This window comes from Mus caroli, chromosome 12, assembly GCF_900094665.2.
Source record: "Mus caroli chromosome 12, CAROLI_EIJ_v1.1, whole genome shotgun sequence".
Lineage (NCBI taxonomy): Eukaryota > Metazoa > Chordata > Mammalia > Rodentia > Muridae > Mus > Mus caroli.
In genome coordinates, this window is record NC_034581.1 from 114,009,321 (window position 1) to 114,032,114 (window position 22,794).

Genomic DNA, 22,794 nt, shown 5'->3' on the forward strand with positions numbered 1-22,794 from the left:
TTTTACTAAAGCCTTTTAATGCAGACATGATCCAGTTTGAGAGACCAGATGTTCCCTTAAAACTCCTTGCATCTATTCTCTACAGGACTGGTGACAACGTATAACCAATGGCCCAAGAAAACATCTGGGAAAGTGAAACTTTGGCCTGTTTTGCCAAAAATTGATAATTGACTGGAACACTGCAATGACTGATCGTGGGTACTCTTACAAAGCCCCCTTAGTAATCTCTAGATTCTGAGCAATCCACTTACCCCTATAGATTGTTCTTTAAATAACAGCACAATATTTTTGTCTTGTTTTTGTTAAATTTATGATGTAGGAAACTATACAAAGTTTTGCAACAAGATGGTAACTCACTGAACTCTCAATCTGAAAGGAAGCTTAGATGGCTGGATCAATCTTAGTTCACCTGTCTGTGGGACAAATGAGGTACAGAGACAGACCTGACTCTTTCAAGCATTTGACATCATTGCTAGTCTGTGGTCCATCCAATGGTAACCCCAGCTCTAAATTCCTAGTCTTTCATTCTTTCTGTCACTCCTTGCAAGATGCAGCAGTGCTGCTTTGTACCTTGTCTAAAAAAAAATGGTAGTAAAAGCTGACTTGTAGAAAATTTTATAGACTGTACAACATACCTTGTAGGCTTCTACTACTAAATTGTTGAGATTTGCAGCTTTGGATTCTATTTCACCAGCAATGGCACCAGGCAAAAGGGGCAGAAGATCCTGTAAAACATGTGAGTCGGGTGCATAATATGACAGTAGCATGCAAACAGTGAACAATCAAGACAGTAAACATTTTATAGTCACCAGGAAGACATGCCATTATATTAATGGAAAAAAAGGACAAAAACCACAAGCAAGCTAAGAGGAGAAGTATCAGTGTTTGTAGTCCGTGTGTAAATGGGTATGTATGTCCTGAATTTCATGATCAAATCTAATTAAAGTTAGCTCAGCATTTCCTAAACTATTTTTAACATGAAAAGCATTCTGAGGGCAAGTACATTAATGAAGTTCTATGGATTTTTTCTCCTCCATTTAGAGATCCAAAATCAACACTTGCAAATTTTCAGAATGGGCCTACAATGTACAAATACTTTAATATTATTTAAGCAGAATTCCCAATATTTTAAGTTTCTAAACTCTGTTCCCATGTGACATAGGTAAATGCTTAATATAAATACTGTTCTGTAGAATGACATCTTGGGACATGCTGGACCAGATGGAAAGTCATATTTAAGGTGTAAGTTTCACAGAGCTGATAAAGAAGATTCAAGGTATGGCTTGAGAGAACGAGACTGAACAATGGCTTCAAGGTCTACCTGAGAGGTAAACCTTTAATGAGAGGTCTGTCTCATTAGAATGAGGAATGATGGACACAGGATTATGATGAGAAAGCCCAGTATGAATGCATGAAGTTCATGCTTTAATTAATTTTTCTACTCATGGAGCATCACCAAGTTCTTCTGTGTGCCAGCCAGACTTAGATTTAGTGATTTTAAAATCCATGTGTCAAACTCTGACTGAATTTATCTTGAGATGTTAAATTTCTAGACCATGTCATTTCAATCCTTAAGGAGTAATTTTACAAAGCACAATACACATGACACAATGAAAATATGCCCAGCTACTATGAGGAGAGACACCAGCAAGCATTCAGTCTGGGGAACATTGTCATGGACTGTTCCCCCCAAGAAAGTGACTTAAATGCTTTGTCTAAATGATGAGCAAGTGCTAAGGTGATAATGAGGGAGAATGACTTTTAGGATTGGGGTGGGGGCAGACCAAGAACCAGGGCACCCAGAATAGGTATAGCCTGATAAATGTGTGTGTGCACCGAACAATCAGACACACATCTGAAAGAAAAAGTCCAAGGCAGGAAACAGTCGAGGATGAGGTCAGAGAGATGGACAGAGGCCTATGGTCTCCTATGCCATATAAGAGACTTAGATGTTGAGCAACATAACATTTTGCTTTAGGGAGTGTTGTGGATATCTTTGTGATTTAAGTAGATTTTTTAGGTATCCATATAGAGGATGAACCTCAGATATAGTATGGAATGCTGGTTTATAAACCAGATAAACATGGTTTATAAAAAATGATCCCTCTAAGAGTAGGTGACAGCAAGGGCAACAGGAACTCTGAGCAGAATCCAGGCTTGGAGAGCCCAGTGATTCTTACTTTGCACACAAGTCAGTTAATAATAAACACGATTCTGTATTTTATCAGTCAATGGCAGATTTACAAAAGGAGGGAGAAACCCTGGTGCCAATAGCACATGAAGAAACAATAAGCAGTGGAGAAACAGGAGGCAAAAGACACAAAACGTTGCATAGAATTTGAAGGTCAGCTCTTAATCTAGACATTAAGAGCCCAGAATTTGAGTTATTAGAAGACCAATGGAATAGAATTGAAGACCCAGAAATGAACCCACACACCTATGGTCATTTGATCTTCGACAAGGGAGCTAAAACCATCCAGTGAAAGAAAGACAGCATTTTCAACAAATGGTGCTGGCACAACTGGTTGTTATCATGTAGAAGAATGCGAATNGATCCATTCCTATCTCCTTGTACTAAGGTCAAATCTAAGTGGATCAAGGAACTTCACATAAAACCAGAGACACTGAAACTTATAGAGGANAAAGTGGGGAGAAGCCTCGAAGATATGGGCACAGGGGAAAAATTCCTGAATAGAACAGCAATGGCTTGTGCTGTAAGATCGAGGATTGACAAATGGGACCTCATGAAACTGCAAAGCTTCTGCAAGGCAAAAGGCACCATCAATAAGACAAAAAGGCCACCAACAGATTGGGAAAGGATCTTTACCTATCTTAAATCAGATAGGGGACTAATATCCAATATATATAAAGAACTCAAGAGGGTGGACTCCAGAAAATCAAATAACCCCATTAAAAAATGGGGCTCAGAACTAAACAAAGAATTCTCACCTGAGGAATACCGAATGGCTGAGAAACACCTGAAAAAAATGTTCAACATTCTTAATCATCAGAGAAATGCAAATCAAAACAACCCTGATATTCTACTTCACACCAGTTAGAATGGCTAAGATCAAAAATTCAGGTGACAGCAGATGCTGGCGAGGATGTGGAGAAAGAGGAACACTCCTCCATTGTACAACCACTCTGGAAATCAGTCTGGCGGCTCCTCAGAAAATTGGACATAGTACTACTGGAGGATCTCACAACTCCTCTCCTGGGCATATATCCAGAAGATGTCCCAACAGGTAAGAAGGACACATGCTCCACTATGTTCACAGCAGCCTTATTTATAATAGCCAGAAGCTGGAAAGAACCCAGATGCCCCTCAACAGAGGAATGGATACANAAAATGTGGTACATTTACACAATGGAGTACTACTCAGCTATTAAAAAGAATGAATTTATGAAATTCCTAGGCAAATGGATGGACCAGGAGGGCATCATCCTGAATGAGGTAACACAATTACAAAAGAACTCAAATGATATGTACTCACTAATAAGTGAATATTAGCCGAGAAACTTAGTATACCTGAGATATAAGAGACAATTTGTAAAACACATGAAACTGAAGAAGAACGAAGACCAAAGTGGACACTTTGCCCCTTCTTAGAATTGGAAACAATCACACATGGAAAGAGTTACAGAGACAAAGTTTGGAGCTGAGACAAAAGGATGGACCATCTAGAGACTGCTGTATCCAGGGATCCATCCCATAATTAGCCTCCAAACGATGACACCATTGCATACACTAGCAAGTGTTTGCTGAAAGAACCCCGATATAGCTGTCTCTTGTGAGACTAGGCCGGGGCCTAGCAAACACATAAGTGGATGCTCACAGTCAGCTATTGGATGGATCACAGGGCCCCCAATGGAGGAGCTAGAGAAAGTATCCAAGGAGCTAAAGAGATCTGCAACCCTGTAGGTGCAACAACATTATGAACTAACCAGTACCCCGGAGCTCTTGACTCTAGCTGCATAGGTATCAAAAGATGGCCTAGTCGGCCATCACTAGAAAGAGAGGTCCATTGGACATGCAAACTTTATATGCCCCAGTATAGGGCAACGCCAGGGCCAAAAAATTGGAATGGGTGGGTAGGGAAGTAGGGGGGAGGGTATGGGGGACTTTTGGTATAGCATTGGAAATGTAATTGAGGAATATACGTGATAAAAAAAAAAAGTAAACCAGGCAAGCTCTTAACTTCTCTAAATGTTTGCTCATCTTAAAAGAAGCATGTTCACAATACTTCCCTTGTTATATGTAGCTAAAAGTACTAGAAGAATGGATGTTTTCAGTATCTGAAAATAGGTACTCACCAAACAGCAGCTGTTTGTGACATTTTTCTAGTGGCTTCTACCATTTAGTTTGGGCCAGAACTAACTCATGTGAATGTTAATCTTATAAGATGATTGATTCCATTGTGTTTACATAATTTGTGGAATCTGGGAATTTAATTTTTCATCATAGATTTCAAATGGAAGAATTGATACACTTAAAGTGGCATTTAAACTGATAGCAATGTCATTAGGTATAAACTAGTGAAGGAAACATCAGCTTTGTAAATGGTGGAAATGAGTTTCAGCACTTGTTGAAATCAAAAGGAAATGTGGCTGCCCAAAGGACTGAATGAATGAGTGTAAAGTAGACAGGCCACTGTGAGAGGTTCAGAGTAGAGAATAGAAGGAAGAAGCAAAATTGTAAGGAGACAAAGGCCGAGTGAAGAGAGGACAACTAAAGTATCATGGTCTCATGGAAAGAAGAAAGGAAGAGACACTCAAAGACTGTGAAGAAGCAATGCCACAGGCACAACACATTTCTCTGTTGGGAGTACATGGCATTTCCAGATTGCTACTGCTGCGCAATGTCTGCTCTTCTTGTGAGCCTCACGTACGCCAAAGACTCCTGGGAGCCTCAGAAACTATTTTCATGTTTAAGCCATTGATTGGCTCAGTTACTTCCATGGCTTCTGTTGGTCTTTTACTTCATAATCTGGTCCAAAGCTATGTGTGTTAGTGCTGTTGAAAAATCAATGTATCTACAAATTCTAAACCCAAGGCTCATGGAAAAATCATGGAAGAAGGGACAGAATGATGTAGAGAGAATCTCTTGTGTGCCATGTAGTTGTATTACTTGTCAATACAAAAGCAAAACAAAAAAATCTATGGCCTACAGGAAAGGGTAGAATAGAAGGTGGGACATCTGGCAGGTGGATTCTGGAATAGAGACAGGCAGGGATTGGTCTGGGAACATGGAGGAGAACAGAAGTATGGGAGCTGAGCAGCTACAGAGCAGCCACATGGCAGTACTTAGATTAAAATAAATGGGATATTTAGTTATGAGCTAATTGAGGAACAAGCAAAGCTTATGATGTAGGTATTTGTAAAAATATTTGAGTCCTCAGAGTCACTATTCTGGGAGTCTGGGGTCAGGAGGAAACACTGGGTTTTCACGGAAATATTGTAAGAAAGAAAAACCAGATAAGTGTGCTGCAGATAGTATCTTCTAGACATGAAATTGAAGTTGCATCCATGAAATCTCAACAATATGGCTGACTAAACAAGATCTGTGTAATGATGATACCAACTGACATACCAACATGGATAGAAGCATTTTTATGGAACCACACAGTTAGAGAAAAGGCTATACAGCCAATCAAAGGCTACAAATAGGGAGAATAACTTTTTTCCAGGGATGAGTCTCTGACAGGTCTTAGTAAATTATCCAATCCCAAGTCAGCCCTGAACAAATGTACATAAAAGCAACACTAAAACAGTAGACCATACAATATGTATAGATGCATATATGTGCATGTATTAAACAATAAGGAAGAGGTTATGGATTTAAGAGGGAGTTGGGGGCATAGGGGAGCTGAAGAGAGGAAGGGAGTAGGAATGATGTAAATATAGTGTTTATGTTTGAAATTCTGCAAAAAATTAAATAAATTAAAACAAAAGACAGCTGCTGTTCTCCAGTCTTAGGCTATATTCTAAGGATATGACCATGGACCTTGGCACTAGCTTGAAAGGGACAGAGTTAGGGTATGAAATACTTCCATCTGATGGCAGTTTCCCATTGCTGTTGCATTCAGTGTCAGCTTAGGTGTCAAGCTGTGCCCATGCATCTCAAGTATAGTTCTCATAGTTTTCAATGCCCACATGTCACAGTTCTAGGTGTCCTGGATAGAATATGCACCTAAATGCTGACATAAGATACTATAAAGATCACTTTAACTGAGACATCATTGAATTCACTTGTATCACAATTCCAGAATCTATATCTCCACTTCTGAAAACTGCCCTCACTTAAGCCAATCCAAGAATTTTAACTTTGATATTGCAAATGTGAACATACCTTGTACCAATGAAACTGCTTTCCTTGAACTGCAAAAATGACATTTATGTTGTTGTCTATTAACTTTTCAGAAAGTTGGCCTAATGACGGATGTTCCTGTAATGGACAGTGAAGAAAAATAAGGAGTGAAGTTCAGCATCTCAGTCTCATCAATCTCCAGACTTTTAGTATGGAAAAAAAAATCCATGTGATTTAGAATAACAATGCATTTACTTGTTTGTGACAGTCAAGGAACATTTAAACTCTCTTCAAGTGCAACACCAATATTAATGAAGTCAGGATGTCTTGCAAGCAGAACTCCATAAAAGTCTACAACTTAGAATAGTAAGGAGGGTCAAATTCACACTGTAAAGGAAGGATCAGAGCCCTGTTAACATTGGATTGAAACTGACATAACTGAAAGATAGTGTAACACTCAACAGTAGAGATAGGCCGATGACATGTATTCTAAGATAAAACTCAGCAAGCTCTGAGGTGTAATTATACACACACAAATATGTATTATATGTATATATGTATGTATGTGTATAATTATGTGTATATATACACACACACACATTGAGTAACCACACATATGTCTATAAACACATTTGTGTGTGTGTGTGTGTGTGTGTGTATATTTGTATGCACGTGCATTTGATTTGACTCCTGACATAGCATATATAAACTCTCTTTACAAGTAGAAAACCCTGTGGTTTTTATTTGGATAGCAAAAACTTTCTGTTCTGTTCTCCTGCAACATGTACAGAGATCCACTTTCTACAATTACTGGTTAATTAGAAAGATGGCAATACTACATTAAATTAGAAAGATGTATTCAGTAGATACTCTAACAGCACTCAGGATTTCTATTTTAACTTCTATAGAGTGCATATTAGTGACATTTATTATTATACTTGGTTTTGGGTGTATGATATACTATGAGCTCACTTTACCTTGATAAATAAAGCATGAAAAAACTAAATGTTGCTTTTCTCGTTTGCTGGTTTTGTGTGTGTGTGTGTGAGTGTGTGTGTGTGTGTGTGTGTGTGTGTGTGTGTGTGTGTGTGTGTGTGTGTGAGTTTGTGCTGGTGGTGATGGTTATTAGAAAGCTAAGGATGAGTTAGTTAGAAAAGGAAATGCACTCTAGTTTAGGGAGGAGAATGCAGCTCATGGTAGAGTTCTTGCTTAGCATGCAAAAGATCTTGGCTTCAATTCTCAGCAATGCCCTCCCATTTCATCCTCCCGATTGGATTGACAACTTCAGAAGTAGCTATTTACCATTAGTTACATAGTTAGGCACAGCATTGGTATTGTTTCTTTTCAAATCCTCTTCTAAGAATTAAATTTTCTCACACAATAGGTTCATAATTAGATATTCCTCAGAGAAATGCCAGACTCCACTTTCTGTGACCTCTAGATATCCATTGGTACTTAGGTGTAGGAGTCAAGGGTTGTGTAACTGAGCCTACCTAGCTTCAAGCAGGTCAAGGTCAAGTTTTCTGTAGTTTCTACACCAGGTTATATGTGCCAATGCTAATCTCTGTAATCTAGAAACAATGAACACTTAGTAATAAAAGTAAATTAATTAGTCTTATGGATAGCCAATGTTCTGTGGCCCACATTTTAAATATATACATATGGGCAAAGATACAGCCTTGCTTTAAAAAATACTACTAGGGCAGCAAGTGTGTTTGGTGTTAGAACATTTGCTTAGCATACATGAGACCCTCGGCCCAACCTGAAGGAGACATCAGAGCCAATGGTCTGTATTTGTTTTCGTTAGTTACACTTAGATGTGATATGAAAGTAATTCATGAACAGGCTCAGAAAGTGTTAGCACATGGGCTTGCATAAGAAAAATTCTGCCTAGAGCAATTCTTAGAAAAGTAACTTTAAAGTAATAGAAAAATACCCCCTAAATATAAGTTCTCCCAGCCAAATTCCTATTCCTGTTCCTAATAAAGTACAAGACCTTAAAATAGATTTGTGACAGTTTGCGTAATACCAGTTAAGCTACAGGGCATAAGTATAAAGCAAGACAAATCTAGATACATTGGAAATATTATTTTAATAGTATTAGTTACTTTTAAAATATTTTTGCTTTGACAAAAAATAATGACAGCTTGCCAAGCACCTATTCTTCTTACTTATAAAAACATTTCATTTAAAGTAAGAAAAAACTCATATGTTTTAAAGTAGCTTATACTTAATTCACACAAAGTCATTATTTAAAGAAAAGTTGAAGATGTGAGCAGCTTTTGGAGCCTTTTAAGTTTTTTTCCTTTTCCACAAACAGGAAGTCATGTTAACCAAAATTACACAAAATTCGAGTCTAGAATATTCATTCTAATTGGTTAGAAGCTCATTGAAAGGGTTCATCAGACTTTCAAGCTTAAAAAAACTTTTTTTTTTTTTGCTTCTAAAGAGAAATCTATTTTAAAAGAAAAATCCCAAGTACCTCGAGGCAGATATTTTAGATTATAAATGTCTAACACATGTTTAAATAAACCACTGTTGACAAGTGGCTATGGATTAATGGCCATTTCTCAAGCCTCCTCACCTCTCCTCCATGAAGCACATTATTTTTTAAGCATTTTATCTTTTATTCTGCTAGTAGGAGAACACATTCTCTCTCAACTGTCCTGTCCTGGTAAAGTCATGACTCCTCAAATCTAGCACATAACCCTACCTCCCCCTTCCACTTAACCCATTACATATTGCTTATCTAAACACTGAAAATAATTAATGACGATAAGGTGCATTTCGGAGGCAAAGGGAGAAAGGATGGAACATGCCAGGGGTGTTGCTAAGTTATTAAGCTTGTGGGAAGGGACTTATAAATGTCAGAAGGGAAAAGAGGTTGATGGGGAACACTTTCAGTCAAATAGATTACTGTGCTAGAAGTCTGGGTGAATTATAAGTGTCTATAGCCAAGAGGACAAAGAAAGTGCTAAAGGCTTTCTTCATTTTAAGTAAAATTAATGTAAGAAGCAAGGTGAGATAAGAGCTTTGTAGTACTGAAAACTATAATAAGATATTGAAAACTTCACTTTTTAGTGAGTTTGTGTTTTAGAGCAAGGCAGGTACACTGGAAACAGTGTGATAGTGAAGACATCTGGAGATGAAAACTTGGAACATATGTTGTTCATTTACCTCTGTCTCAACAGTCTGGGTCTTCAGCACATGGCAGATCCTGATAACAGCTAAGGGCAGGCTGGGCAAGAATGGGGTTACCAACATTTGGGGATGAATATTCTCTTTGTTTGAAAGTGTGTCTGAAGATGCTGTCCTATGCAATACAGTCTGTACAGAATAGATACCCAATAGAAAATATGGAACATAATGTCTGACTATCCATTAAAGGGCAATACCCCTTTCTCTGTGCTATGATAGCTAAAATGTATTTGGCATGAAAATGTCCTCTTAAAAATTAAATCTCCCAAAGAAAATCAGAACAGGTATCCTGAACAGAGCAATGATGCTGGGGCTACATTACCCAGCTCTGCAACTGCCAGTTCTGCCCTTAATTTGGATCTTAAATGTCCCTCGAAAACCCACATGGTTCAAGAGTAGTCTGCACACTGTGAAGCTAGAATACTGGAACCTTTGACTGGTGGAATTTATTAGAATTATTGAGGCCACTGGGGCATATACTGGGACAAGACTGCAGGGTCTCTTTCCATCTATTGTTCCCTGGCTGCAAGGTAAGCAGTTTTGCCACCATAGTCCCAATATGATGGGGACAAACTTTATGGACCACAACTTCGCAAAAACTGAGGTTAAAAATAAACCCTGTCTCTTTACAAACCAATCATCTCAGGTAAGTATTACAGGGAAGAGATGGTGACTGGCAAACTATGTGACTAGGACACAGGGTTAAGCGATCTGAGGTCCTGTCTCCATGTGAGTAAGACATATAGAAATACTAGTTTACACACCTCAGAATTATGGTAGTGCCCTATTACATAACTGGGCTGTTGAATAAAAAGAATTTACTCTAGAATTCTGCAATTACTAAACCCATACCAACAGTGAGAAGTGGTCCAGGTCTTGATGTTTCACTGGCTGACATTTACTGCAGGCCCTTCCATGGGGTGGGGTGGGATTGTTTTCAGGACTGACCTTTACATTAATTACCCATGAGAAGTTAAAACAGCATCTCTACCTGGCCTGTGAGTTTGTGCTTTTGAAAAGTAAAAGGGCTGAGGAACAACAATATAAACTAACCAGTATCCCCCAGAGCACCCAGGGACTAAACCACCAACCAAAGAGTACACATGGTGGGACTCATGGCTCCAGCTGCATGTGTAGCAGAGGATGGCCTAGGGAGGAGAGGCCCTTGGTCCTGTGAAGGTTATATGCCCCAGTGAAGGGGAATGCTAGGGCCAGGAAGTGGAAGTGGGTGGATTGTTGAGCAGGGGGAGGGGGAGGGGACAGAGGGTTTTTAGAGGGGAAACCAGGAAAGGGAATAACATTTGAAATGTAAATAAAGAAAATATCTAATTAAAAAAAAAAGAAAAGTAAAAGGACATGCACAAAATAATTACTTACTAAAAACGTTTAGATAAAAGACTACTACCAGTAAACTCTCTAGGCACGCTCTTCCATGTGCTTTGGCAGATCTGCCTCACTCACTAACCTTATGCCCCTGGCTTCTGGGGTGTTTGAATATGTCTTCTAGGCTTCATGAAATTCCACTTAGTAAAGGAGGGCAAGGGCTATCAACTTTTGTAAGCTTTTTAAAAAGAATGGATGTTTTCTGCTTAAACATTTTAACCCAAACATTTAATTTAAGCAAGGTAGTTTATCCCATAACTTGTAAATGAAATTTAAGCATTCTTGAGCTAAGTTTTTAGGCATTAGTTGAATCCCTTTCTGAAGGTTCTACAGAAGCAGAGCCAGGTTCCTGTGGTCCTGGGTAGGTAATTTTTGCATGTAACATTTGCTTTCGATTAAGAGTAAGTTCAGTTAGGTATTGTTTGCAGAGACCATTTCCTGCCTACTTTTCTGAGAACATATAAAGCATTCAAATTGGGTTTCATAAAATAACTGCAAAAATGTTCTCAGCATGTTTTCAGTTTTAAAGCACATAGTACAGTCATCTGCTAATAAGTGTTTTGTTGTTTTTAAAGTCCACAAGATAAAAACAATATTTGTTAAAAACTGCATATAGACTTCAAGCTTTCTAGAAATATTTTAATGTTACAGAATGTATTTTTACTAATGTATCCAAAACACATGCTGAGAAGTGAAAGTATACTTAACACTTTTTGATGTTGAAGAGCCCATTTCTTAATCAACAGCAGCAAAAATAATTAACTAAATTAATTTACTAAACAAATTTCCTTATTAAAAGATTGCAAGTTGGAGCTGGAGAGATGACTCAGCAGTTAAGAGAACTGTTTACTCTTCCACAGGTCCTGAGTTCAATTCCAAGCAACCACATGGTGACTCACCACTATCTATAAGGGATCCAATGCCTTCTTCTGGTGTGTCTGAAGACAGCTATACTGTATTCATATTCATAAAATAAATAAAGAAATCTTTTAAAAAAAGATTGCAAGTCTTTGCGTAAGTGGAATTGTCTGATGTCAATATTAGTTATAAATGCCTTTGTGATCTTGAATGTTAAGGAAAATCCATTTTTTAGTAAAAAAAAGAGCACTGAGATGAATATAACTTCATAAAACTTTGTTAACTCATTTAGCTAAGCTATGAATTAAAATAATCAAGTATGTTCTTAACTTTGCTTTCTTCATTGGCAGTTTGGAAAAAAAAATCCTTACATGTACTTCATGGTCAATAGAAAACTTCTATAAATAGCATGCTGAAAGTGAAGTCCATGTAATAAAGAACTGTGTGAGAGCAAGAACAAGAGTGTTGAATATATTTCTATGCAAGGAAGCATAAGTATGCAGTAATAGCGAATTACTTTCAGTGGTTCTCCAGCCATCTAAGATGCTGACCAAGTCAGCTACTCTATTGCACTGGGGATTCAGGGAGAGGAATGACAGATGGAGCAGGCGGTAAGGAGTTCTGAGGAAACATATGGAAGATTGAAGAATCACTGACTAATGACTGGGGCACGTGAGAAGCTGTGAGCAGAAGGGAACATCAAGTCTGAACAGGAGGCACTAGTGAGTACATCATACATACTAGTGCACTGGTCTTACATATTTGAATTTGTGTGTTCAGGACTAAGTCATACTGGCATCTGAATGCCCATTGACCATGTTCACTAAATGCCTTCCACAATGTGCTTCTTGGTCTCCTTCTTTGTGTTGGAAGATCTTTATACAATTATTGGCCTTTGCCAAGGGTTGGGTGAATGGAAGGGCTCTAACTTAGGTTGAGAGTAAGTTTGGGGAAGATGGGTAGGGAAACAAAATGGACTTCTAGGCTCTAAGTATTAACATATGTTTTCCATCATCTACAATTTTGTATGAACCACTGTCCTTTGGGAAAGAATGTCATATTCTAAGTTGACATTATTGTTGGGCAGACTGAAACACTAGGTTAACACAAGTTTTTATTATGACACAGTGTAAGGGAAACACTAGTAAATAGATTTATTTAATTGTATACCATCAATGCCAACAGCTAGGCAGTCATAGAAAAATCTGTACAAAGAAACTTTCTTAAGTTAAATTATCTTTTATAATTCAGATAAAACCAAGGCATATGTGTTTATTCTTCTGTGAGTAAAGGTTACAGTGTAAAACTTAGAACTGAAAATGTACCAGGAAAATCATTTTGTTGTTTCTTTACTTTTTGATTGAGACACTTTGACAAGGTAGTTAAAAATACAGATTGAAATGCATTAGGTCCTAGATCCACAAGCTCATTACTTTTGTAGTTTCCATCTTCACACAGGTTTAACTTAGCTTTTCTAACCTTGAATGTTTTTGTAAGTAAAAGGATGATAATGATAACTACTGTTTAGAGTTGTTGTAATGATAAATTCTATGCTGTATGCAAAATGTTTGCAAAGGTGCTTTCAGCCAATGGATAGCTATTGTGATTAGCATGAGCTACATTGGTCTTCCTGAAATGATTATAACTCATTTCCTGAAATGAGTATAACGTAGATCCCTGTGATTCAGACACACAAGAGGCATTTAACCTGCTATTTCCCTTAATAAAAAGAAGTACAAAGTCTTTGGGCCAAGAAGTCGAGTATCACTACTGGCATTGGTTTTTAGAGATAAGACTAGGAAGCAGTGTTTGACCTTTTCCTTAACTGATACAGAATTTAGAATTCCTTCATAGCACCTGATAGGAAGAACAGGTAGACCTATGCCTAGAGATGGGATCAAGGTAGCCTGAGACACACAAGGATTCAGAGTCATTCATTGTACATTTTACACATGGTGATACAACCAAGGAGTCACTCCAATGCACCAGTTCCTTTTGTTCTTGTTTTTTGTTTTGTTTGATTTGGTTTGGTTTGGTTTATCAGTTTGGCTAGCAATGAGAATTCTCAACAGGAAGAATCTTTAAAATATTGATCTGGGGTAATTGAAATAAAGGTGTCCTTTGAATTATTATCAAGTACACTTCTGTTGGCTTCACCCAATAAACCACAGAAGCAACAAGTGTTAGTTAGGGTCATTCCTCTAAATAAATGGAATAGTTACCAAGAACACAACAAAGGGCATGATGCATTGCCTGTCTCCCCCATATTACAATAACTCAAATGGTGTCTAAAAATCCTGGAAAAATTGTGACTTATCTCCACAAGGTTATATAATATAACCTAGGTCTAATTTAATGACAGCATCTTATTTTTGCCCAAAGTTCCTTCCTGAATGAGCCACAACATCCATTTAAGTATATGGATGAAGAGATGATGTCAGTCACTTGGCAAGACTTCAGTAGAATGACAGGAATTGGGTAACATGCCATTGTCATGTCTCCTTTCAAAAGCTTTCCTCTGTCTCAGAACAGAGTAGCTCTTCCTCTTTCCTCTTCCATTGCTAAGGAACACATTGGATCTCTAAGATAGATTAAATGAAACCAACTAGAAAGAAAGCTAGATAAGAAATGAATAACAGATGAGAAATATAGCTGCATAGGAGAGGATTGGCAAATTCAAAGATTCCCTCAAAGCCTGGATTTTAAATATGCTAAAGATTGAATTAAATATATTTTTTATTTTATTTTATTGTTTGAAACAGAATCCACTGTGTCCAGGTTGATTTTGAACTTGCTATATATCTAAAGATGATATTTATTTCTGATCTTCTTCTCTCTACCTCCTGAACGCTGGAATTAGAAGCATGAACCACCATACCTAGTTTATGTGGTACTAGGCAATGGAGCTTGTGAATTGAGAAACTTGTCATCTTTCTTCAAACATTTTCAAGTAAATAGCTGTCAACATCATACACAACATCACACACCCTGTTGCCCTTTTTTTTTTTCATGTCTGCAATTAGCTAATGCTAGGGGAAATATGGTGATGAAAGGCTGCATTTAAATACATGATTCAAATCTTATGCAAACCTTTGGAAAGTAATTCAGAGAAGTTGCATCCCTGAAGCAGCCCTAACAGCCCTAACAACCCTAGCAGCCCTAGCAGCCCTAGCAGCCCTAGCAGCCCTAGCAGCCCTAGCAGCCCTAGCAGCCCTAGCAGCCCTAGCAGCCCTAGCAGCCCTCTGTGTTGCAGAAAGAGGATGATCCGTGTGGGCGCACAGAGCCTGCCTTGTTTTATGCTTCTTCTCATGATCTTTATTTAGCTTCTTTGGTATTATATTCTGAAGATTCCTCAGACCATTTCCATTTCTTTTGTCACTTCTTATTCTATTTATAGATACCAAACTCATAGAAGTAACTTATTTCCACAAAGCAAAGCCACGTTTTTCTTTCTTTTAAAGACCTTCGAATCACATGAAAATAAGCCCTTGTATCACGTTGTTTAGAACAACAACAACAAAAAAAAAAAAACAAAATAAAAAACCTCTACAGTTCTTAGTAGCTTTTCAGAGTCAGATACTAGACAGTATCAGTGACTTTTAGACATCAACTTATTCGACAAGTAATTGTAGAGTATTCTTCTCCATAGGTGTTGGTTCCTGGCCCATTTTGGTTCTGTATATTGCTTTTAGGTAATTTCCTGGGATAAGGGTGGCTGAATTGACCATTTTAACTTTCATCTTAGCCTAAGGAGTCATCATAGTTAGGAAAGGCTGTTGCTACATTACCATGGTTGTCGATTTGACGTAGACATTGTTTTTGAGATGGCAGTTTCCATCATTCGGCACCACTATGCCTGCCAATTTGCTGTCAAGAGCAAGATGTGATGTCTGGTCTGTCATCACCAGCAGCAATCTTTTAGCTTCTTTTCGCCATCCAATATGACTCTTAAAATAAACACGTAATTAGACCCTGTACAATGACATGGATCTCACTGTGGTCTTTGCCTCAAGTAAACGATATGTTTGAGTTGACAAATATTGTCAGGCTTGAATGATGTACAGTCTCTAAAATAGCATGCTTAAGTATTTGTTTACCCTTCACTCCCTCACTATCATCTGGCCACTCTAGTTCCTGACTATAGGGGCATATGGTCCACCGGAGGAAGAATAAGCCAAATGACATGACAGGAGTGGAACACAAGACTCTTTCTGGCTGTCTTGAGGTGTGTACAAGCAAAACACATTCTTTTTGTTAGATTTTATCTTCTCTCTATAGCCGTTTCCCAACCTGGCCCTGCTATCCTGGCATACAGCAAAATGAATTTAAAGAGTGATGAGAAATGAGATTTTTAAAAATGTATTTCTCCATGTTGTTTCCACTGCACAAATCAACTAGAACATAAGACTCTTGCACCCTCAGCTACATCTGAGCACTCAGGCATCCAGCATGAAAAACTACTTACCTCACAGACGGCAGCCTGAAGCATGGCATCAAAACCTCCTTCAGGGGTGTCTATGTTTCCAGAGATCTTTTGTCTGTGGACTGCTTTTTCAAATTCAGTGATGTTTTCTGTCAGAGACAGCACATGAATGTATCCATGGGGAGGCATACAGTCTAAATTGTAGTCACTGTGTAAGAAAAGGAAGTTCAAAATCTAGTTTTCTATGCTTCCTTAAAGTTTTCAAAGTACTATTAACAGTCAAATTATGTAGTTTCTGTAAGAAAGAAGTGGGTTTTTGGAGGGGTGGGGAGATTTTTGTATCAAAATATCTGTAAGGTTGGAGAATTTAATGTTGATGAACACTTTTTTGTGAGCAGAATATATAACTGTAAGGTTTGATGTTCAAAAATGAAGATTCTATGTGTTTCACGAATACAGGATAATGAAGCACTTTAGTATGCTAATAATGGCTGAATTTTTAAGAGGAACATAAAAATTTGTACTAATTTCCTATTACAGTTTTGTTTTGGAGCTGATGAGAAACACATCCAGGGAGATAATTTGGGAATTCAGCGTAAGTAGCACTTTTATTTCTAAAAAGATATCACACTAATTTCACAAATGAAGCTTGCTGTGGAACTATTAGTGAGCATTAAATCTTATGAGAAAGACTTTGATAAACACTCTTGCATCTCAGAAAGAGACTCATTCCTTGGGTAGGCTCTCCTTCAAGGAGATTGTTCAAGCTTGGCATAATGTTACCCAAGTCCAAGGGAGACAGAGGCATCAGGATTGTGAGTTCTAGGTCAGTCTGTAACACCTCATCACAGAAAACTTTAATGAATGAATGGATAAAGAAATAAACAAATAGGAGAAGACTTCTCAAAGTCCCTTAAAAGATAAGTTAATACCATTCCATACAATTGATAACTATTTCTTCAAATTTGAATGTGTAGAGTGGAATGATTTGAGCAGTTTATAGAGATAGAAAATACCTTTAAGGAAAATGATCTATGGGACGAGAGGTTTGCAGAGTCATTTCTCTGAAAATTTATACTATGAAAATTTATACTATGTAGAAACTTGCTTGCTCAAAGATAGTTTTCTTTGCTTGGGGAGGCAGATACTATTTAGAATCAAATTTGTAATTTTTGATCTATGTCTTTGAGACAGTTGGCTACATCATTAACAATGTAAATATACAATATTACAATATAGTAAGATGTTAGTGTAGCATTGAGATGATAAATATTCTAAAACGTGTCAAAGCTAAAATCAACAAATTTGGAGCATGCACAAAGGAGAAATATAGTATTCCCAGAGGTATTTATATGCACGTCAGCCTCATTGGTATAAATTCATACAAAATTACTAATAAAAGGTAAGGTTTTCTTGTATGAAAAAAGCAAATAAACAATATTTGAGGAAATATCACTTAAATGTCTTCAGAGAGGAACAAAGATCCTTCCCAAATGTAAATAAAATAACTTTTATTTAATAAGGCAATATTTTGAAACATGGCAAGTCTTCATATAAGAACAAACAACATAAGAAAGATTCTTTTACTATTATCCACATGAAACATTAGCTACCTGCACTGATTGTGAATCCTTTCCGGGTGGATACTAATGTATGGCGAGACAGTTTTATCCACATATGAGCCAAAACCAAGACGGAAGTCACGGGAAAAAAGGGCCATTTTTTTAGATAAATCGTTTCCAACAGAATTCAATTTTTCTATATTATTGTGCATTGATGCTGACACATCAACCAGATAATAAAGATCCACGGGGTATTTCTTCAGAGGACGGACTTTTAACATAAAATTAGCTTCAGCTCCTAATTCAAAGAAAGAAAAACATCATGTAGTCTTTATTTACACATCTTAGATGTCAGTAAGTCAGTGACATTTTCATTTGTATTTGGAATGTGTGTGTGTGCGCCACCTGCATGTGTGTAAGCACACTTGTCACAACTTAATGTTGAGGCCAGACAACAACTTGCAGGAGTCAGAATCAGTTCTGTGCTTCTGTCTGGTGGATCCCAGAGATTGAACTGGATTCATCAGGCTACAGGTGGATTCTACAGGCAAGTGCCTGTAGCCACTGAGCCATCTTGGTGGCTTTCAGTGATACTTTATCTTTATTTTTTTTTAAATTTATTTATTTACTTTATGTATATGAGTACACCGTTTCATTTCTTCAGACACACCAGAAGAAGGCATCCGATCCCATGGTGCTGGGAATTGAACTCAGGACCTTTGGAAGAACAATCGGTGCTCTTAACCACTGAGCCATCTCTTCAGCCCTCAGTGATACTTTATTATGCAGCACAACTATAGTAAGTTTACACACTAGCAAGTTACTTTTCTTATTGTGTGACTGCCACTGTGTATCATTATGCACATGACTCAACACTGGATAGAGGTAACATAAGTGAAAACAACAGATTATTTGCGTTCACAGATTAGAGGATAAGGCCAGTTATCTTAGTGGGGATGGCATGGCAGTTGGGGCAGCAGGAGCTTGATGATCCACTTTTTCTTATCTTTGTTGATCAGGAATCAGAGTGTTACAGAAGATAGCAGAGTCAGGTTTGTCTCCTGAAAGCATCTCACAGTGACCCACTATACCAGCCATATCCTTTCAGAACAGGGACAGAAGCTGGGGACATAGTGTTCAAACAAATAGCCATGAGGGATGCCTCAGATCTAAGCTACAACAATGAATTTCTGACAGCTCTATAGACAACATACAATCAAAAATTTGACCAGCTCAGTACAAATGTAGGAGGAATCATTTACATAAACACAAATTGTCCATTGCCATGAGAGCTGGGAAACCACAATGCAAAGTAATAAGCAGCATTCTGTCTGGAAAAGGTTTAAGGTGGCTGTGCTCAGGGAATGATCTGAGGCAAATCAGAAAGACTCCTTACGGAAAATGACTTTTTATTCTATGTAGGTGTTAATTCATCCTTCTGAAATGAGGCCTTTGTCAATGAGATGTGAACCCCTTGGCACTTGACAGTACATGAAACTCTTTGAGATAATGAGTGATACATTATGGATCAGTTGATGAGCTTCCTCCTATAGATTACTGGGTAAGTCAGTGGGTTAGAGCAGAAAATAAGGCATACCATGTTGAAGGTGTAGAAATTATTAGTTCAACACATAGAGGGGCTTGTATGTTGAAGAAAGATCACAGAGGCCTTGAGAAAAATGACTGGCCTGGAAGACACAGTTACTCCCAAGACAGGTAGAGTTGCCCAAGGGTAGCTGTCTGCAGTGCAGGTTATTTAGTTCTTGGCCACTTTATGATTTGACATAGGACATGGGTTATTCATCTTGACCCTTCAGAGATTCTGGGTCTGCATTTAAGATATGCTAGGAATAGTCACCTACTTAAAATTTGTGAATTTCTCCTTTCAAAACAATAAGTTAAATGATTTCAAATCATTAACTGCTCATATACAGAGAACATTTCAACTGGGAAATATTTATAAAAATTAATTACAATCTGTATAGCCACATAGTGAGTGAGATGATATACTTAAAAGATTTCACTAATCAATTAATTATTCCTGTATTTTCCTTTAATTTTTTTTTTTTTACAATTCCAATGTTTTTCAGTCTGAACTATTTAACCTATCAAAATAATAAGGTTTTACTGGCAGATAAGAACAAATATAGAAAAAGAGGGGTATTCATTCGTTTCTAATTTGCTGCCTGAGTAGGAAACCCCATGAATGTAGTGCTCTGAGTTCTGCTTCCCCTAAGTTTGGAAGGAAAAGTGAGGTAAGCATAACCTAGCTTTGTACATTCTCTCAGTCCACTTTAGGAGCTGGGCTGCTTTCAGAGAGCATTTGCTCTATTCACCCTTTGGGTCCATGATGACAAGTACCAGTAGAAACATTCTGTAATTAAAGTGGGAATTTAAATGTAGGCGAGCATCAGAAATTAGTATACGGGGCCAGATTAAAAAAAGAAAAACACAGAACACAATTGGAGAGCATAGTTCATGCAGAAGGGCTTGACACATAGGTCAACACTTAAGCAATATATAAATTGTGTAATTGTTTTTTTGGAATGTTGCTTGGGAAGATTGATAAAGGGCTTAGCCTTTAGCCATAAGGTGTTTTTATCTTGGTGGATCATTGTAGTTTATGGTGGTTCTGTCTGACAATGAATGGCTCTCTGTTTTTAGAGATGATGCTAGATGTGTCAGTTTTCAGCAGACTGTGCAGAGAACTCAGCAAATGTGTGGGCTGGTGACCTCAGTGAAAGACAGTTTGTGCAGCAGCTGTAAAGGTTTACTTGGGGGCCTAAGCTACTGAAGACACTTCAGGCAAATGCCAGCCACACAGGGGTTTTATGCTGACAAGATTTGTTCACAGCCTAGCCAGCAAAATCTCCTTTCACTGGCTCAGCAAAGAAGAGGTGATGAGAAAGCCTTGGAGACCATTGTGACAGGATCCTGGATTATCTAGATGCTGGCCTCAGCATAGATACCTAGATCAGTCCCCAACGTGGGCTAAGACCTCAATAAGATAAGTTGCCAATAACCTCAATGAGAAAGTTTTAAAGAAAAACTTTCTATACTTTGATCTTGTAGTCATTGCCCAGGAAAACAATATTTATTATATTTACATTTCCAGACCCCTGAACTGCCAGTGAGTTTTTGCTAGTTCAGGGTAGATAGCCCTATACAGGTTGACTCCAAATCTCACTCTGCTTGTTAATATGGGATCAAATTTGCATTACCATGCCTTCCTTGCCTGTGAACTTCACTCATTACCCATAATGTGCTCTCATGTTGCCTTTGGATTATGCAATTATGTATATGGAAAAAATTAGCTGTGGGTTTTGTAATATAGAGAAATATGTATAGATATATTACTTAAGATCTGTGGCTGTCACCATTGCAGGGCTGTTAATGCAAGTAGCAATATTTTAATGTCAGAGGAACTGTGGGAGATGAGCTATGCAGAGATAGATGCACTACATTCATATATTCTACAAACTGGTATATATTAGCTGATCAAACCATTCTTTAATTGAATGTTGCCCAAGTTACTCTTAAGTCTATTATTTATATTCAACCCAAACTATGCCCTTTGTCCTATTATAAGTGATTTTATAATGAGATTACATGGAAACTTTAGGATATCTAAATTATAAAATTTTAAAATGTCCTATTTAATTAAAAATTGGCCACCACCTAGCTTGGTGTGCCAGGGCTTGTCTTGTTTCCCAGGAGTGCTACCAAAGGAACTATGAAAGTAACAGCAAAACCGTGCTGGTGGACCATGGAACTCTGGACTGAAGTGGCAATGCCTCATGCTCATCAAACACTGTGTTTTAAAACAAAGAGACTAACAACAGTGAGGAAGGAAGAGAAATGAGAGCTAATCACCCTTGATATTTCTTCCTACAAGAATAGCTTCATGAGCTAGACACATGGCTCAGTGGTTAAGAGCATGAGCTGTTCTTCCATAGGACTCAGATTTGATTTCCAGAACCCACATGGTGCTCACATCCATATGTAACTCCAATCCCAAGGCATCCAAAACCCTCATCTGATCCCTGAGGGCATTGTGTACAAGTGGTGCACAAACATATATGCAGGCAAAACACACATAAATATATAAATAACTAAATTAAAGAATAGCTTCTTACTCATTCCTCATTAGTGGTAATATTTGAATTTTAAGGCAATTTTATGTAAAGAATTACATTATTTTTTCATGACTATGGTAGTTAGAGTGAAAATGGGTCCCAGTGGGCTTAAATCTTTGAGTACTTCATGCCTAGTGCCTAGTGGAACTGTTTGGAACTGATTAAAAGATGTGGTCTTGTTAGAGTAGCTATGTCACTAGGGGTGAGCTTTGAGGTTTCAAATGACTCTTTCCATTTCCAGTATGTTTTTCACTACTTTCTACATGTGGATCAAGATGGGAGTTCTAGGCTGTTCTTGTTACCATGTCTCTGCTGTGCCATCATAGAATCTAGCCTTCAGGAACCATAATTCCAATGAACATTTTCTTATAAGTTGCTTTGGTCATGATGTCTTATCACATCAACAGAAAAGTAACTAAGACAAAGACCCATGTTCAATCATTCCTATTATTACTTTAAAACAAACTGGATTCTTTCAATTATTAGACATTATCAAACCGTTATATTCAATCATATTTGATTTCTAAGTAAGGAGAAACGGACCTGAAGTTTACTTTCCAAATACTTAGAGAGGTAAGACATGATGGACAACTATTTAGATTGAAGTTTACTAGAGAGGTTTAGTCAGTGTATCTTCAGCTCATGTATAGTTGTTTGTAGTCACTCATGTCATTTTGCTCTGAGTATGGAGGATAAAGGGTGATGTTATGTTGCTGGTATCTTTTTCTTACCAGACTCATGAGGAGGAAATTTTGGACAACGAGAAATGAGTTTCTGACAATGTTTTAGTTTTTGTTCAAATCCTTTGCTGCCATGGAACCCATGCTTCCTTTTCTTCATCAGCTTCTCTTCATGGAGTACAAGTGAATGTGAAGACTATACTCTCTCTCTCTCTCTCTCTCTCTCTCTCTCTCTCTCTCTCTCTCT

General features: G+C 37.7%; 1 protein-coding gene across 1 annotated transcript in view; it reads right to left on the reverse strand.

Moving 5' to 3' along the window:
• The window catches only part of Itgb8 (integrin subunit beta 8), an 83,905-nt gene that overhangs the window by 18,290 nt on the left and 42,821 nt on the right, over positions 1–22,794 (reverse strand). The window contains exons 4-8 of the mRNA XM_021179505.2: positions 17,783–18,029; positions 16,212–16,377; positions 15,535–15,693; positions 6,350–6,445; positions 636–725 (exon numbers count right to left, since the gene is read on the reverse strand). Coding sequence (XP_021035164.1) covers positions 636–725; positions 6,350–6,445; positions 15,535–15,693; positions 16,212–16,377; positions 17,783–18,029 — 758 coding nt within the window. The remainder of the gene's footprint in view (positions 1–635; positions 726–6,349; positions 6,446–15,534; positions 15,694–16,211; positions 16,378–17,782; positions 18,030–22,794) is intronic.